At 43.6% G+C, this 17007-nt stretch overlaps 1 protein-coding gene across 5 annotated transcripts in view; it reads left to right on the top strand.

Moving 5' to 3' along the window:
* nrxn2b (neurexin 2b) overlaps positions 1 to 17007 on the top strand; it is a gene marked incomplete at its 5' end in the record, with an annotated part of 459423 nt that overhangs the window by 89862 nt on the left and 352554 nt on the right. For 3 of the 5 annotated variants that reach the window (XM_083665752.1, XM_083665751.1, XM_083665749.1), the window contains one exon: positions 1863 to 1892. In XM_083665752.1, coding sequence (XP_083521878.1) covers positions 1863 to 1892 — 30 coding nt within the window. Of the gene's footprint in view, positions 1 to 1844; positions 1899 to 17007 lie in introns of all 5 variants that reach the window. The other 2 variants (XM_083665750.1, XM_083665753.1) reach the window with 2 other exon arrangements.

Here is a 17007-nt window from a genome sequence, read left to right as displayed (position 1 = left end):
GCCTCCGAGGCTATAACACTTCAGCTCTCTTGACACTCAAGGAGTCCGTGGGGTGGCTGCCATTCAGTGACGGTTCCCATGAAGGCTACCCTGTGTTTGAAAGGGGATTGTTGGGACCTTTTACCTTCCACTTTACCTTCCTTTTACCTTCCACCTGGGGCGGCAGGTAGGCTAGAGGTTGGAGAGGCTGGCCAACAATTGGCAGGTTGGATGTTTGATCCTCACTCCAGGAGGGAGTCAGATGTGAGCTGGTAACTGGAAGGTTACTGGCGTCATATCTAAGGTGCCTACCACTGCTGTTGTGCCCTTGAGCAAGGCACTTAACCCCGAACTGCTCCAGGGGTGCCAAATATGGCTGACCCTGTGCCCAGAGCTCTGTTCTCTTGGGGGTGTGCACGTGTGTTGTCTTGGAGAGGGGGTGTGCAGTGTGTGTGTTGTCTTGGGTGTGCACATACCAACAATTGATGAGAATTGATTGCATGGCCAAATAAACAGTCGTACTCTTCTTCTTCTTCTTTAAGGACAAGAAACCAACCAAAGGCTGATTGTTGCTGTAAGAGCAGATCTGCAGATCTGGTCTCTGGATCCCTACAGTATGCTGAACCCAAGTCTCTCGCGCGCCATAGGACTGTGTTAGCCTGTTGAGTTAAAGCCTTGGCACATCTACAACTACAATTCTGCGGTTAAAGGCTATTTTACTCTTGTCTTGCCAATAGTGGTCTTCATACACCACTCTGTCAGTGCAAAATACAGTATATAGCTATAGCTATGAAACTGGAGCTGCTCTTTGAAATCAAGGCTGTAATTATATCAGACATTGCATTGGGAGAAACTGGGCATCTGAGCATTTGCAGTGGTGGAACATATTACCTCTTAGGTATATTCCTATGAGACAGGTACAGAAAAGCATTTTTTGATGAAGGAGATTGCTTTAAAAGCTACTCTGATGACAGGTAGAAAATAGTGTCGTTGACGAGACTAGCCTCCTTTTAACTGTAATGTCCGTTTTCTTTTCTACTCGCTTGGATAACAATCTTATCTATATTTACTTTTCTGAACCGTTGGTCTGAAGTCATTTCATAAGCAACTGATTGTTGTGAACTACTGCTGTACAGTCTATCTGTAGGGTTTTTCTTGTGTTGTGTTGTGACTCAGATATTAAGTATTGATAGGTATGGTTGATATCATTAGACCCTAGAACTGCGGAGCCCATGGAATTGCGGACTCCTCTTTTGCCTCAAATTGATATATCCCTGATTTCGTAAACGTTATTTTCCAATGTTTTTCTGAGTTATCAGGGCTGTTGTACAGCAAACTGTGTTTAGTACAGTACTACTGTCATAAACATTTATCTACGTTGGTATATAATCTTTGGCTTTGGGCTGGTTCTGCCGACAAAAGGAATGTGCTTCCACCTTTCTTGTATTCCTTATCTCTGACCCTTTATTAAAGAGATCTCTGATCTACAAGTACAGTACGGTAGAGATGTATACTGTAGAGGAGGCAAATAATACAGTTAAAAGCTTTTCTCTGCCAAACAGTTTTGTGTGTGTTCCATAAGTACTTCAGAGAAAAAAAAAGCATTTGTGTGAGCAATAGCCTTCGGGAGTTGCGCCAAATGAAAATGCTTTTTTTTTTCTACCCCCCACACCTCACTCAAGAAGTGTTTGCTTGTTTTCAGTTATCTTCTCTATCTCTCTCTTTTTTTTTTTACCTTTGATTTGAACTCTGACATCCAAGTCTGCCCCAGGATGTCTGTCACAAACTGCAGTCCAACGTTGTGACAATGCTTTTTTTCTTCCCGTGCCTTTTATGACCTTCTTTTTTCCTTTCTTTTCTTTTTTTCTGTTCTTTCCTTCAAGGTCTGGCGCACCTGACGTTAAACAACCAAGGTATGGGTTCATTCCTTTTTTGGTTCTTTTTAGAAGAATAAAAAAAAACTCTCTGCCCAACCTCCTCCTATTTCTCCTCTGCTTTCTCCCTCCCACCCTCCACCAAATATCCCTCCATTTACTTTAACCCTTCTCTGTCTGTATCCCTGGAACACCCACCCACCCCCCCCCTCCTCTTCTCCTTCATCTCTCTCTGTTTTGGTTGTGCTCCCCTACCATGTCCTTGTGCTCTCTGTGCCTCACCACTGTCCGTTCCACCCTTGTCCTGTCCTCTGGCTCACGTCCTGGAACCTCACCTCTGACCTCTCAACTACGACCCCCCAACCCGGGCTGAAGGTAACGCTTTTCTGCTCTCCCTTTTGCTTGGGTTTTCAAAATACAGTAGTGTCTACGAAAATGTTTGGTCAAGTGATCTGTGTTACTAATGCAAAAGTGTGTGTTTGAATGCACAGAGTTTCTGATCACCACTCTGCTGTCATTCTCATTGTTTGGCTCTCTAATCTGTTACGATGAGGTTTACAGGCTACGTTATGGTTTTTCACAAACAGGCTAGCCTATCGTCTAGCAAGTTAGCTGTAATTGCTTTAACTGTTTTCGACTCTCACTAAATGTTGTAACCCATGTTTCCTGGATGAAATCAAGCGGGAGAAATAATGTCTCCAAAGCTAACATATTGAACTGTGTTGCTATGCACAGTATCTGTGGTCTTCATTGGAACGCATACAATAACAAGGTGTGACCCAATCTTACACCATAGCTCTCCATCAAACATGCACACACCCACACCTGATCAACTGATGCAGACTCTACATCACACATCCACATTCCTATGAGTGTTATTCCCTTCATTCAGTGACCTTTACCTGCAATGTTTGTCCAGACACCAGCTTGCTCTGTGGCCTCTCGATGTGAACTACCTAGGAATGGGTGGAGAAGTTCATGAGAGAGAGAGCAAGATAGAGAGCAGCAGGCAGGGGTTGGCTAGGAAATGTATGCACTGACCTTTACTAGAGTAGAGAGAGTAGACTCTCCCATCCTCTCAATCCCAAATACTGATGCACTAGGATACACCATAGAAGCTGAATTGTAATTTTATGATCTCAATATTGACTCACATTCCTTTTTTCTCATTATACCCATACTATCAGCTTGTGTCCCAATATTTGCAAACTTGCATACTACAGTACTAAGAATGGGTGGCTATGTATTTCTAAATTCTAGATTTTGGAACACAGCCACAGACACACATGTACAGACTTTAAACCTTCCTTACATTTGCAGTACCTGGCCCACTTATGATTTGCTTTGCTCCTCCCTGGAGAGACATATTCAGAAACGGGGTCTGACACCCTTGTCAGTGGTCCGAAGCATGAATAATTCAAGCAGGAATCCTGCTACTTCATTGTTCTTGTCTGTGTGACTCAACAGAACACCTACAGCTCTCTAGACATCTGCCGTCACCTGATGAATCATAATCCTCTCATTTCGATGCAGGTTCCTCTCTGTGTCCCTGTGTCATTTCCCCCACATACTGTCATTTAGTACCAAGCTCCCTCTGTTTCCTTCCAAAACAAGGTTAGCTGTTTACTCTGTCCATGTGGTCGCAGCACAAGGGGTACACATACAGATGATTGGACACACTTGAGGAATGGCAAATTTGGTATTAGGACAATTCTCACCATCCTTTCCCCCCTTAGCAACAGAGTAAACCTTCTATTAGCAACTCTGATTCAGGCCCATCCACTGTTTGGATGTTTGGAGGTTTTGGATGTGACTTAGCATTTGCATAACCCTTGACTCCTGAAGCAGAGCAGGAAGGTTCTCAACTGCATAGGATGGTGAAAAGACGACAGTAACACATTTATAGGCCTACCTGTGCATGTTGTAGGTGTGGGAGAGGGAAACTGGGAGAAAGGCAGAAATAGATGCGATTCTGCTGCACGTTTCACCAGGGCTTACTTGAATATGCATTTAACTGACTCTTTTTTTCTCTCCTTGGCTCTCTCTCTGTCACTTTCTCACTCTCTTTCACACTCACACTCACTTACCTTTCAAAAACAAGGTAAAAAGGTAGACGCATGCAGCATATGATTTCAATCTAACCAGGCCACAGGCATTCTATTGAGGTCTAATGCATATTCTGACTACAAAATAATAAAACGTCTCCTACTTTCATCTTTTTATGCATAATTTATTAGGGAAAAGGGCAAAAAATGATATGCCACAATACAAGAGTTCAAGGAGAAGCAGCTGATCACACTTTGTTTAATCATACAAGCCTCCCCTTCTTATTGATCAGATGTAGTAAAAATTAATACAGTGGTTGTCCCCCACGGACATGTCATGAAAACATCTTTAAAGAGCAGTGTGTGTGTGTGTGTGTGTGTGGTGTCTATTGTGTGTTAATGTTTGTGTGGAGCAGAGCTGAAAAGGTGTGTGGTGGTCATTGGCTGTTATGCTGGATCAGAGCAGGTGCTTTTCACCAGCCCTGGCAATCACAGGCTGCAGAGCCAACCGAGGAAAATCAATGCCCCGCGCTCCTCACAAAACCTGTCCTTCACAGATATGAAGGGCAAACCCCAGGCCCCAATGCTGATTTTTATCTGCCTGTCCCCCATGCCTGTAACTGGTCCCCACACACAGCTACTACCATGACACTGTGGCAAAGCCGTCCTTTGCTGCTACTGCATCGCTCTAGAAGAAGAAGAAGAAGACTGTTTATTTGCCATGCAATCAATTCTTATCAATTGTAGGAAAGTGCAACCCCCCCCCAGACCACACACACGCACTGCACACCCCCTCCGAGACAACACACATGCACACCTAAGGGAGAACAGAGCTCTGGGCTCTGGCACAGGGTCAGCCATATTCGGCGCCCCTGGAGCAGTTAGGGGTTAAGTGCCTTGCTCAAGGGCACAACGGCAGTGGTAGGCACCTTAGATATGATGCCAGTAACCTTCCAGTTACCAGCTCACATCTGACTCCCTCCTGAAGTGGGGATCGAACCTTCCTGGCCAGCCTCTCTAACCTCTAGGCTACCTGCCGCCCCACCTACCCCACTAATGACTCATATCAACAGTCATCTATTTATGATTATGTGACAAGTAGACTATATTATGCTTGGTTACAAATATAATGAAGAATGCAATGCCCCCATATAAAAACTGGTCACATTTTGAAGAAAAAGCAAAATAAAATAAAATAATATGCCTGTCTTTTACAGTATAATAGTTTAATTTACTAGGGGAGGGGGGCGGGGATGAAAGGTGAAATTTCAATCTAATTTTCAAATCTTTAGTTCTGCTCTTTTTTGGTATTATTTACTAACTCATTCTAACCCGTCATCCAACCCCTAAAGACTCCCAAGAGCTCACATGCTATTCTGTGCCTGAGGGCTTCCTTACTTTATCAAACCAATTAAGGGGCTACTTAATAAATAAGAGCAGAGCCTGTAAAGGAATAATGTGCAACCTAATGGTGTTAAATCACAAATGTTTCCAGCTGCTTAGCTTTTGATGGCAGATCACTTTAAATAGGGCTGTTTAACCCGCTACATAAACAGAGCTTCTCTCTTATTCTCAAGAGAATTAACACACACAGATAATCTGATTAAACAATCACTGAGGGAGTAGATATTGGCAGGTTTCTCCTTTGATCTCCTTGGTGATACTACAGAAAATGGAGCAAAGATCTCACCTGATGCTAATCTATTCCAAGTCCAAGCACAGTAGATTTTCCAGAGTACATGAGCAAGTAGAGATGCAGATGCACACACATGAAAACACAACATACAGTCATGATCACACACATACACACATGCTTGCACAAACGCTTGACCTGTCATCTGTTGAGGTTTGGAGCCAGAGATAAAGCAGACAGTAACTGTGCATTATTAACACCAAAATGCCTAACCAATAACTGTAAGTTGTGCCAAAACAAAACATTAAAATGCATAATGAAATTCATTAAAAGTGATGATTTCAAAAAGAAAATATATGATATTTGTGCCAGAGAATATAATTGCACTGTGAGAAATGCAATAGTTCTCTCTGCTTTGATAACATAATTCACAAAATAAACAATCCAAATGCTGGACTAAAGGCATCTAATAAAATGGAGTTGAGGTACTGAAAGATGAAAATGCTTTCAAACAGAATACTTCCCTCCCTAGATAATCCATGTAAATTAATAAAGGAATTTCTTTTCTCATCAGATACAACTGATGAGGCTGATGAATTCACATTTTAAAAAGTAGAATACAAGTGTTAATACAATGCACTGTATGAATTATACACTGTCCAAAATCTGAATTCACATGTCCCTCCAGAGCTTGTATGGGGCCTTCTCTGTAGTCCTCTCCCCTGCCCTCTCTCCAGGCTGCAGGCTGGACCGTAGTGGGCTATCAGGCCTGAGCTCTGGGCATCTGCAGAGACATTAGACCTGGATGACAGAACCACTCACACAAGCAGGAATTTCCCCTGACGCTGCACTACCCCAAAATGGAGAAAATCTACAGTGGCCAGTATCCACTCACATAGCCCATAAATACAGTGATGGAGAGAAATATCTATGCTGAACAGGTCATGTACGGTGTCCATTTTAGGACACCCTCAGTTCTGAGCCCAAACAAAGCTATTCCTCAATGATTAACATCCTTAGTTCTCAGACAAATTGCCCTCAGTTGTCAGACCAAACAGCCTCAGTTCGCAGACCAAACAACCTTCTACCATAAGGCCTCATTTCTCGCCCCTCAATCAAGACGGCATCAGTCCTTAGTTGTCAGGTATAACTGACAATCAGTTGGTGTTGCACTCAGTATACTGTAGCTAGCATAGCAAAATGTGATTGCAGTAGATCCAACGTGTCTGGCTATTAGTATTTTGCCCATGTTTCTCTGTTTACAAAACATGTCTGTTTCCCACTGATCAAATACATGCCAATCACGTGATAACATATTTTTTTTTAAATTGGCTGCGCTTCCCGAGAGGCAGGCTGATAATTGCAAGAAGCCAGCCAATAGAAATCAGGATCACTTGATTGGCATGTACTTTGATCAGTAGGGAGCAAACAATGTTTGTAAACAGAGAAAGCATTGCAAAAGGGTGGTTTATACCCGGAACACAAGTTTTTAGCTTACACTGGGCAACTGAATGATTTACATTAATAAACATTTGCTAGCTTAATTTAAATAATTAAGAGATATGGTTGGTCAGCTGATAGAGTTGTTTTGTGCAAGGAGTTACTATAACTGATGGAGTTATACTGTAGCTGACAACTAAGGAATGACAACTAATGACACATGACACCTTGATAGAGGGATGAGAACTGAGAGCGTTCTGGATGAGGAATGACAGAGGTATGAGAATTGAGGCTGTATGATCTGATCATTGAGGGGGTTTTGTCTGAGAACTGAGGGCGTTTCATTTAATGGTTGAGGAAAAGGTTCTGTTTGGGCTGAATTTACTAGTCTGATACTTCTACCATCCTTTTTTTTTTGTCTGACTTGCAATACGTCATCATTTTCCATTGCTTTGTTTCAATATGACATGCAGCATCAATACTGAATTTATTAAACAAATACACATTACTTATTTAAAATGTCTTTCTGAAAAGGTAGATCATCACTTCCTTGATTTACCTACACATAAATAAAACATACTATAATTAACATAAGTATTGTTATATCATAATTCACTTTCCCAGCAAAATCACAATTATTTTTAAGTATATCCATCATCTGTGCCATAGGTTCTAATCAGTGATGGGGTCAAGTGCAAAGACTGGATCTTATCAGTAATGATGATAATGATAATAGTGTGGGTGATTGACAGGGAGGCTTACTGTGATCACCTAGGTGACCTCTGGAGGGGGCCTCATGGGGGCAGTGTTTGTGTGTGTATGTGTGTGTGTGTGTGTGTGTGTATGTGTGTGTGTCTGTATTTGGTGCACCCCTCCCTTATCCCCTGGATAGATCTGCAGCCCGGTGTGTGTATCTTCAGGCAGGTCATGCCTCATTATTGGCAGCCTCACTTAGGGAAACTGACAGGGCACATCATACTCATTCCAGACTCCCATGTTGCTAGGGCACCGATGCAATGATACGCACACATGCTGTCGTAGGATTGGGCCATTTCAAATGTTTCTCATTCACAATATTACTTGAGAAAATATCATGATATACAGTGGCTTCGGAGAGTATTCAGACCCCTTCACTTTTTCTACATTTTGTTGTGTTATAGACTCAATTTAAAATAGATTCAATTTAATGTTCTTGCCATCAATCCACACACCCCACACACCCCATAATGACAAAGTGAAAACACGTTTTTAGAAATGTATTGAAATTGAAATACAGAAATACCTCATATACATAAGTATTCAGACCCTCTTAAAATTAGCTCAAATGCAAAAAAATGTCTTCAACAAGTCACTCAATAAGTTGAATTGAGTCCAGCTACATGCAAGGATAATAGATCATGTGATTTTGGAATTAATATCTTTTATAGGGTCTCTGATTTGCATAGGAATCAAGAACACACTGTGTGGATCAGGTTGTCATTACAAACTGAGCAAATAGAGAGGAACAAAACTGCTCAGGAATGCTACCATGAGGCCTGGGGAGACTTACAACAATCTACAAAGTTGAACGGCGGAGAGGAAAAACCACAGTCGATGGGACAACATCAACTCAGTCACTCAGCAAAATTGGTCTATAACAAAGTGGCCAAAAATAATCCCTTAATGGAAAAGAATCCATCTCACATCCATAATTGTGTTTGCAACAATGAATTCAAGTGATACAGCAAAGTAAGTGGCTGGAAATGTGTACATTCTTTTTTTTTTTACTACAAAGCATTAAGTTTAATGCAAGTCCAGCACATGCAATGCAGTTTCCGCACCATCCCTTGTGTGAAGAATAGTGGTAGCTGCATCATATTATGGGTATGTTTGTCACCAGCAGGGACTGGGGAGTTTGTCAGGATCAAGAGAACATTATGAAATTTGCTGAGTTGGTAGTGACAGCCTAATCCACAGAGTGTGTAATTGATTCCTATCCAAACCAGAGACTATAAAACCAAAATATATTCATTCCGAAATCACATGAACTATTATCCTTGCACTCAGATGGACTCAATTCAACTTGTTGAGTGACTCGTTGAAGACATTTCTTTTTATTTATTTATCAAATTTTAAGTGTCATAGCATACTTATGTAAATGAGATATTTCTGTAGTTAAATTTTAATAAATGTGCCAACTTAAAATGTGTTTTCGCTTTGTCATTGTGGGGTATTGTTTGTGGATTGTTGGCAAAGAAATCAATTTAATCCATTTTAAATTGAGTCTATAACACAACAAAATGTGGAAAAAGTGAAGGGGTCTGAATACTTTCTGAAGCCACTGTATGATAGTGTATTAGTAGATATTACATATTTTTACTCTGCCTTTTTTAGATTAGATTAGATTCAACTTTATTGTCATTGTGCAGAGTACAAGTACAGAGACAACGAAATGCAGTTAGCGTCTAACCAGAAGTGCAAAATAGCAGAAAGTGCAATGAACAGTATTTACAGGTAGTGCAATAAATGATCAGTAGTAGTGCAGTATAATATAGTAATATAAGCAGTATAATATAGCAGTGCAGTATAGCAGTATGTGAGTAGCAGTAGCATTATAGCAGAATAAATAGTTACAGTATGAGCAGTGTAGCAGCATATGAGCTGTATGGGTAGTGCAGTCTAGCAGTATATATGTATTAACAGTAACATGAGGTAGATGCAGAATAAATATAAATATGGAATGCCGTATAAACAGTGTAAACAAGTATGTACAGTAGTATTAAGAAAATATAGGATATGTGCATTATGTGCATTATGAACAGTATGAACAGGTATGTACAGAAGAGCAGTGGTATTGAGTAAGAGAAGGGGAGGGGAGTATAGTGCAATAGTGCAATTGTCCGGGTGGGGGGGGGGGGTGGGGGTTGCGGGGGTAGTAGGTTGTCAGGTAGGTGTAGTGTTCGAGTTCAGCAGGGTGACAGCCGCAGGGAAGAAGCTGCCTCTGAACCTACTGGTTCGGGTGCGGAGAGACCTGTAGCGCCTCCCGGAGGGGAGTGGGGTGAAAAGTCTATGGTTGGGGTGAGAGATGTCCTTGACGATGCTGCGTGCCTTACGCAGGCATCGTTTGCCCTGGACAGCCTCGATGGAGGGGAGTGAGGAACCGGTGATGCGTTGGGCAGTTTTCACCACCCTCTGCAGTGCTTTCCGGTCCGATGCCGAGCAGTTGCCATACCATACTGTGACACAGTAGGTAAGGATACTCTCGATGGTGCAGCGGTAGAAGTTCACCAGGATCTGAGGAGATAGATGGACCTTCTTTAGTCTCCTCAGGAAGAAGAGACGCTGGTGAGCCTTCTTTATCAGGGTGGAGGTGTTGAGGGTCCAGGAGAGGTCCTCAGAGATGTGGACACCCAGAAACTTGAAGCTGGTGACTCGCTCCACCTCAGTCCCGTTGATGAGGATGGGGGTGTGTGCGCCAGCTTTAGACTTCCTGAAGTCCACAATGAGTTCTTTGGTCTTCTTGGTGTTGAGAGCCAGGTTATTGTCGTTGCACCACACTGTTAGGTGCTGGACCTCCTCCCTGTAGGCCGACTCATCGTTGTTGCTGATGAGACCGATCACCGTTGTGTCGTCTGCAAACTTAACAATGGTGTTTGAGCCATGTACAGGTGTGCAGTCGTAGGTGAAGAGGGAGTAAAGGAGGGGGCTCAGCACACAGCCTTGTGGAACGCCGGTGTTCAGGATGAGGGTTGAGGAGGTGTGGTTGTGAAGCCTAACAGACTGCGGCCTGTTGGTCAGGAAGTCTAGAATCCAGTTGCAGAGGGAGGGGTTGATGCCCAGTTGCCTGAGTTTGGAGATCAGTTTGGAGGGGATGATGGTGTTGAATGCTGAGCTGAAGTCAATAAACAGCATTCTCACATAAGAGTTAGTCTTGTCGAGGTGGGACAGGGCGGAGTGAAGTGCCGTTGAAATGGCATCCTCTGTACTCCTGTTCTGCCGGTAGGCGAATTGAAAGGGGTCCAGTGTGGGTGGTAGGCAGGTCTTGAGTTGAGCTAAGACCAGCCTCTCGAAGCACTTCATGATGATGGGCGTGAGTGCCACTGGTCGGAAGTCATTTAAGCTCGTTGCAGTGGAGTGTTTTGGCACCGGCACGATGGAGGTGGTTTTGAAGCACGCGGGGACAGCTGCTTGGGCTAGGGACAGGTTGAATATGTCAGTCCAAACCTTAGTCAGCTGCACAGCGCAGGCCCTGAGGACGCGTCCGGGGATCCCATCAGGACCAGCAGCCTTGCGTGCGTTAGTCCTGCTCAGTGCCGCACACACGTCGGTGGGGGATAGAGTGAGGGGCTGGTGATCCGCAGGGAGCACAGCCTTGGTGGCCACCTCCTTGTTGTCCCTGTCAAAGCGGCCGTAGAAGTGGTTCAGCTCATCAGGGAGGGAGGCGTCAACGGAGAGGGGTGAGGTGTTAGATGGTTTGTAGTCAGTGATGGCCTGGATGCCCTGCCACATGCGTCGGGGGTCAGAGTTGTTTCTGAAGTGATCCTCTATCCTCAGCTTGTGGTTGTGCTTGGCCTTTTTGATGCCCCTCTGCAGATTAGCCCTGGATGAGCTGTAGGCCCGAGCATCCCCTGATCTGAAGGCAATGTCGCGTGCCCTCAGCAGGAGTCGGACCTCACTGTTCATCCATGGCTTCTGATTAGGGAAAGTGGTGATCCGCTTGAGTGTGGTGACACTGCTGATGTTGGAATTGATGTAGTCCAACACAGATGAGGCATATGAATTAATGTCCGTGTGGGAGTCATGGGTGGCCTGAGTGGCAAACACACCCCAGTCAGTGTTTCCAAAACGCTGCTGGAGCGCTGAGTCAGCTCCCTCTGGCCAGACCTTGACTGTCCTCACTGTAGGTTTCACTCGTTTGATGAGTGCTGAGTACTTGGGCAGTAGGAACAATGAGAGGTGGTCTGATTGACCTAGGTGGGGGAGGGGAACGGCTTTGTACGCATCAGCCATGCTGGTGTATACTTGGTCCAATGTCCTGTCTCCTCTGGTGGGGCAAGAGACATTTCGGTGGAATTTGGGCAGTACAGTCTTTAAGTTGGAGTGATTGAAGTCACCCGCGACAATGAAGGCTGCCTCGGGATGCAGAGTCTGTTGTTTGCTAATGGCAGCATACAGTTCTTTCATAGCAATCTTAGCATTAGCATCCGGGGGGATATAGGCTGCCGTGATAACAGTAGACGTGAACTCTCTGGGCAGATAGAAAGGTCTACACTTAACCATGAGAAACTCCAGGTTAGCTGAGCAGTGACTCTCGGTGATGGTAGTGTCCGTGCACCACGTCTTGTTCACATAAATGCACAAACCTCCACCTCTGGTCTTACCGGAGTCGCCTGCTGTTCTGTCTGCTCGGAGAACGCAGCGCCCTGCTAGCTCGATAGCGTTGTCGGGAACCTCGCTGTTGAGCCAGGTTTCAGTGAAAACCATGATGTTACAGTCCATAATCCATTTGTGGGTGGTGATCCGCAGCCGCAGTTCATCCATCTTGTTTGCCAGGGAACGAACATTTGCAAGGAAAAGGCTAGGTAGTGAGAGTCGGTGTGGAGTTAGCTTTAGCCTAGCTCTCAGCCCACCTCGGCTCCCTCGCCTGTGTTTTCGTTTCCGAGCCGGTCTGGGGCCTCTTCCGGTCGGTGTAGCGGAGTTAGCTGGACCCGCTGTTTTGCTAATCTCGGGTATATTGACTCAATCTCGGACAATGATGACTTGTAATTTCATGAATAACTAAACAAATCAAATAGACAATATACTGTATATTTACAGATTGATGGACAAGGGTCATTGTCCACTTGCACAACATGAATAGCATGGTCAAACCCACTACATCACCTTCTAGTCAACCCTCCATCTTACACCAGGAGTCTCACCCTTTCTTTCCTTGATTGGATGAACCTATTTACCCCCAATGTTTTCTTAGCTTCACTGGTCTATCATGTATTTCATTTTTTAGTTTTTTACTCTTTCTATATTCTAAATCCTTATTTAGAAGGCACCTTAATTGAATATAGCCCCTATGGCATTCATCTTGAGGGCAGCCTGGTCTAAGCCTGGAAATTGGATGCAGGTCAGGGGTTTACATGCTGTAATTAAGGTCACAAGGGGACAGAGAGAGAGAGAGAGAGAGGTGGGGTGGGGGTGGAGTCAGGAGCAGGGGGTGTAGATTGTGTGGGAAGGGTATTTATTGGTATTTGGTTCACTTTAGCTATTATTATATTTAATTATCAAGGTTAGAGTGGCGTTATTGAATATGAGAACTGCACAGTGTTACGTAGGATTAGCTTGTCTCTTCCCCTCTCTCCATGCACCAGAAGTACGGATCAGGCAGTGGGGTGGGACTGATGAAGACAGGGATATGATGTGGAAGGAGGTAGTGAGGAGTGTGTGTGTGTGTGTGTTGGGGGGGGGGGGGGGGGGAGACCTGTCAGGGGATGAGTGTAACCAGACTGGAAAGATAATGACCAGCATGGTGATGCCATCACACATCTTGTCATGTCACAGTATTCCAACCTAAACCTCATGACTAGCGGCCCTATATCCTCTCCATTTGAAATTTGCCTTTGAAATAGTAAAGAAATATGTGGCAACCTCTCGGGACCTATCCTGCTACAGCGGTGTTTACATCAAAAAAGTCCTTACCATTAAACTGACTCAGTTCATATTTCACTGCTATGAGTGGAAAGTCCACTAAGATAGAGCTCTGATTCCATCCAACACTATTAGCAGTCCAGTCAGAGAGAGCCGGCTCAGCCACTTACTGTAGGAGTCAAACTTTGCTATAGTACCACATTCTCTAATGTTCTGTAAGCATTTAATCGAACAGCCGACAAAATTGAAAGCTGAATAAGTAATTGTTCGTGCATATTTAATCTTCTTTTGGAAAATGTCTGCGTGGCAGACTAGAATAAAATGTGATGAACAGAAATAATCACCCACTCTTCTATCCTGAGGAAAATTGTATTTCTGCATTTAGCAAATAAAAGGAAAGTGAATATCTGTCGTGGGATAAAGAGGGTAGAACAGGACTGACTAATGCAACATGTTGACACATTTATTAGAGCCACCCCCTTTAATTGAATAAAGGGATTGCAGGGATCATTAAGATGTGAGGATAAATAATAAAAAAAGAGAGTAGGAGGAATGCTAAACATAAACCAAAAACACACTGTTATATTACAGTTACATTAAAAAATAAGCCCTTTCTCACTTTATCACACCATTGTGGTATATTTGACTGTGCTGTAGATGGATGTCTAGTTGACATAATTACATTTTTTATATAGCTTTAACGATTTCACCTTTACCTCATACTGTATCACATATTTGTTGATTCATTAACTTCTATCACACATACTGTAGCTTAATTTACAGATTAAAAGAGAAAAAAAGAAAATGAGCATATAGATTGACATTGGACAACCTCAAATTAGTGGTGTTTATGAGCTCTGTCCTTTTTTTTCTGAGTGAAGACTCCTCCTCCACCTGGCCATGCTGTTCTATGCAGTATTGAAATCTCTAGAGTATTTCAATCATATGGTTAATTAGTACTTATTCTCACCCTCCACAACCCTGCCTCCTGCTCACTCACAGGTAGGAGAAGCTCCCCATAGGCCTTCTGTATATCATTATGATTAAATGTACATAGGGTCCTTTGTTCATTACTGTAACTGTTAATGCATAGGCCTATACATGTTGCATACAGTTGTGAACTGCAGAATGATTTAAATTGAAATGCAATTACATAGAACAAATGCACTATACATGTGAAAGCCATGGATTAGACAGCCATGGTAATTCGAATCATCCTAATTATAGTACAAACAATTGCTACCTCTTATACGACAACAACGGATTTCTCTTTCAGTCTACCCAGTTCGACACCTATAGGACGCATGCACTCACTGCTGAAACCCTATTCAATCACACCTGTACAGGCTGAGGACGCTTGCAGGCACATAGCCCCGTCTAGTGCCCAGCCTATAAAGGCTCATGCATAATGCGCTCATTTATGTTTTCCACTCCCTGACTGTCCAAAGTCTACACATTCCCGTGGCTAACTAGCAACTTAACTGTTCCACTGGGAATCCTACAATCTCCCAGGGCTTTGGGGTTAACTCTACCGACCCTACGGTTACTGTTAAACTCGTTGAGTTTTCACCTTGTGCGCACCTGCTTCTTTCCGAGTTTGCAGGCTGACACAAAAAGGTTGATAGCTAGCTTGGTCCCTCGTGTAGGTTACGGCTAGCACTTAGACGGTGGGCTAGCTTTGAGTGCTTGTGGTTTACGGATCATTTTAGCCATTTTAGCCTGCATCGCTAACTACGGTAATAGTGAATAATAACTACAGGGTATAGGTGGAGGGCAAAAACTCATACAAAATATCATGAAAAACCCCCACTAGCACCATTGCTTGTTGTCAGAATTGTTGCTGTCCGTGTAAACCGATTGTATAAAAGCAATAACACACTCAAGGGTGTGCTATATCTAGAATATTGTAACAGCTGTGATGATCGATGGCACTCAGCTCTTATTGCTTAATTAAAAGTGGAGCTGAACCGCAGGATTCAAGTAGAGACAATTTAACGCCCCAGGAGAATCATAGGACTCTCAGTCTAATAGTTAAGTTGTAGCTAGCTACGAGAGCACACTACAGTCCACTTCTGACGGTCAGCAAATAAAGAGTGGAAAGGATAAAATGGCCATGCTTGCTAGGTCCTTTTTCCAGTACAGTATACCTTGGAGGTAGAGAAAGCTCAGCTACTCTACGCGCCTCCTGTTATGCAGGGACAATTGTTCCATCCTCGACCCGAGCTGATGAACTTCGGTTTGGCCTATGAAAGGTCCAACCTAGACTCCGAAGGCCGGCCTCCGAACGTGGTTGCCACGAGTGCTAGGGCACCATCCACCAGGGGTCTTTACTAGCTGAAATTGAGGCTTTTTGAGTATTGGTGTGAGCCGCAAGGCAGTGCCTTTTCAGAGCCCTCTCTCTGCGATACTCTCCTTCTTACATGACCTGCTCGATAAGGGCAAAGCCTTGTCCACAGTGAATGGCTACCTGGCTGCCATGTTGTTTCGGTGGGGCGCACCCCCTTGTCTGTCTTTGTATGGATGAAGCGTGCAGTCTTCGTCCGGTTACCAGACAGCGTGGCCCCTTGTGGTACCTATCTCTGGTTCTTGAGTTATTCACTAATTACCATTTCAAACCTCTTCAGACTGTTTAAGTCAAGATGTTGTCTTACAAGTCTGCATTGTTGCTGGCCAACTACGAGGCAGGGCTACGTGGCTGCAAGCATCCTCAGCCTGTACAGGTGTGATTAAATAGGGTTTCAGCGAATAGGCACACAGAGTGCATGTCCCATAGTGAGGGGTCTCCCTCATCTCCTTTAGAGAACCTAGGTTACATTCATAACCCCTTGTTTTTGGTCGTGTAGACTGTAATTTATGTAGTAATTTGTTTTGATTACCTGCATTTTCCACATAGAGGTTATGATGAAAGAAGTCAAAATAAATGTTGATTGTAAACCAATGACAGCTTTGAACATGTTTTGAAGCTTAAAAAGTATATCCAATCGAAGTGTTGACATATCCTTCTTACATCAGCAATCCTTACTGAAAATGTGAGGTGTGTGTAACTGCTGGCTTTTAAAGCAGCACTCTTTTATCTATTTTTCCACAAATAACTTAGTGGTGGTCAGCCTACTTCTGCCCAGACAGACCCACACCTCTCTTTACAAACACACATGTTCATGACCCCACAAGAGTGCTGCTTAAAAGGTCCTAAACTACTTCTCACCCCCAGACAGACCAGGTTTGAATCCCCCTGAGGAGGCATTAGAAAGTAAGTCATCACTCACTTGACACCCAAATGGCTTCCTTTGTAGTCTTCATGAAAGGTGCTCATCTCATATCTTAATGTGGTAAATTGAGCCGGTGATTGTATAGTTCAGTCTTTTAACATATTATTGGCAATTGGTGAACCAAAATAATTCGACTACTTAAGTATCTT

This window comes from Argentina silus (genome assembly GCF_951799395.1).
Source record: "Argentina silus genome assembly, chromosome: 1".
Classification (NCBI taxonomy): domain Eukaryota; kingdom Metazoa; phylum Chordata; class Actinopteri; order Argentiniformes; family Argentinidae; genus Argentina; species Argentina silus.
The sequence above is the reverse complement of the archived record's forward strand: the minus strand, read 5'-3'. Positions and strand labels throughout refer to the sequence as shown.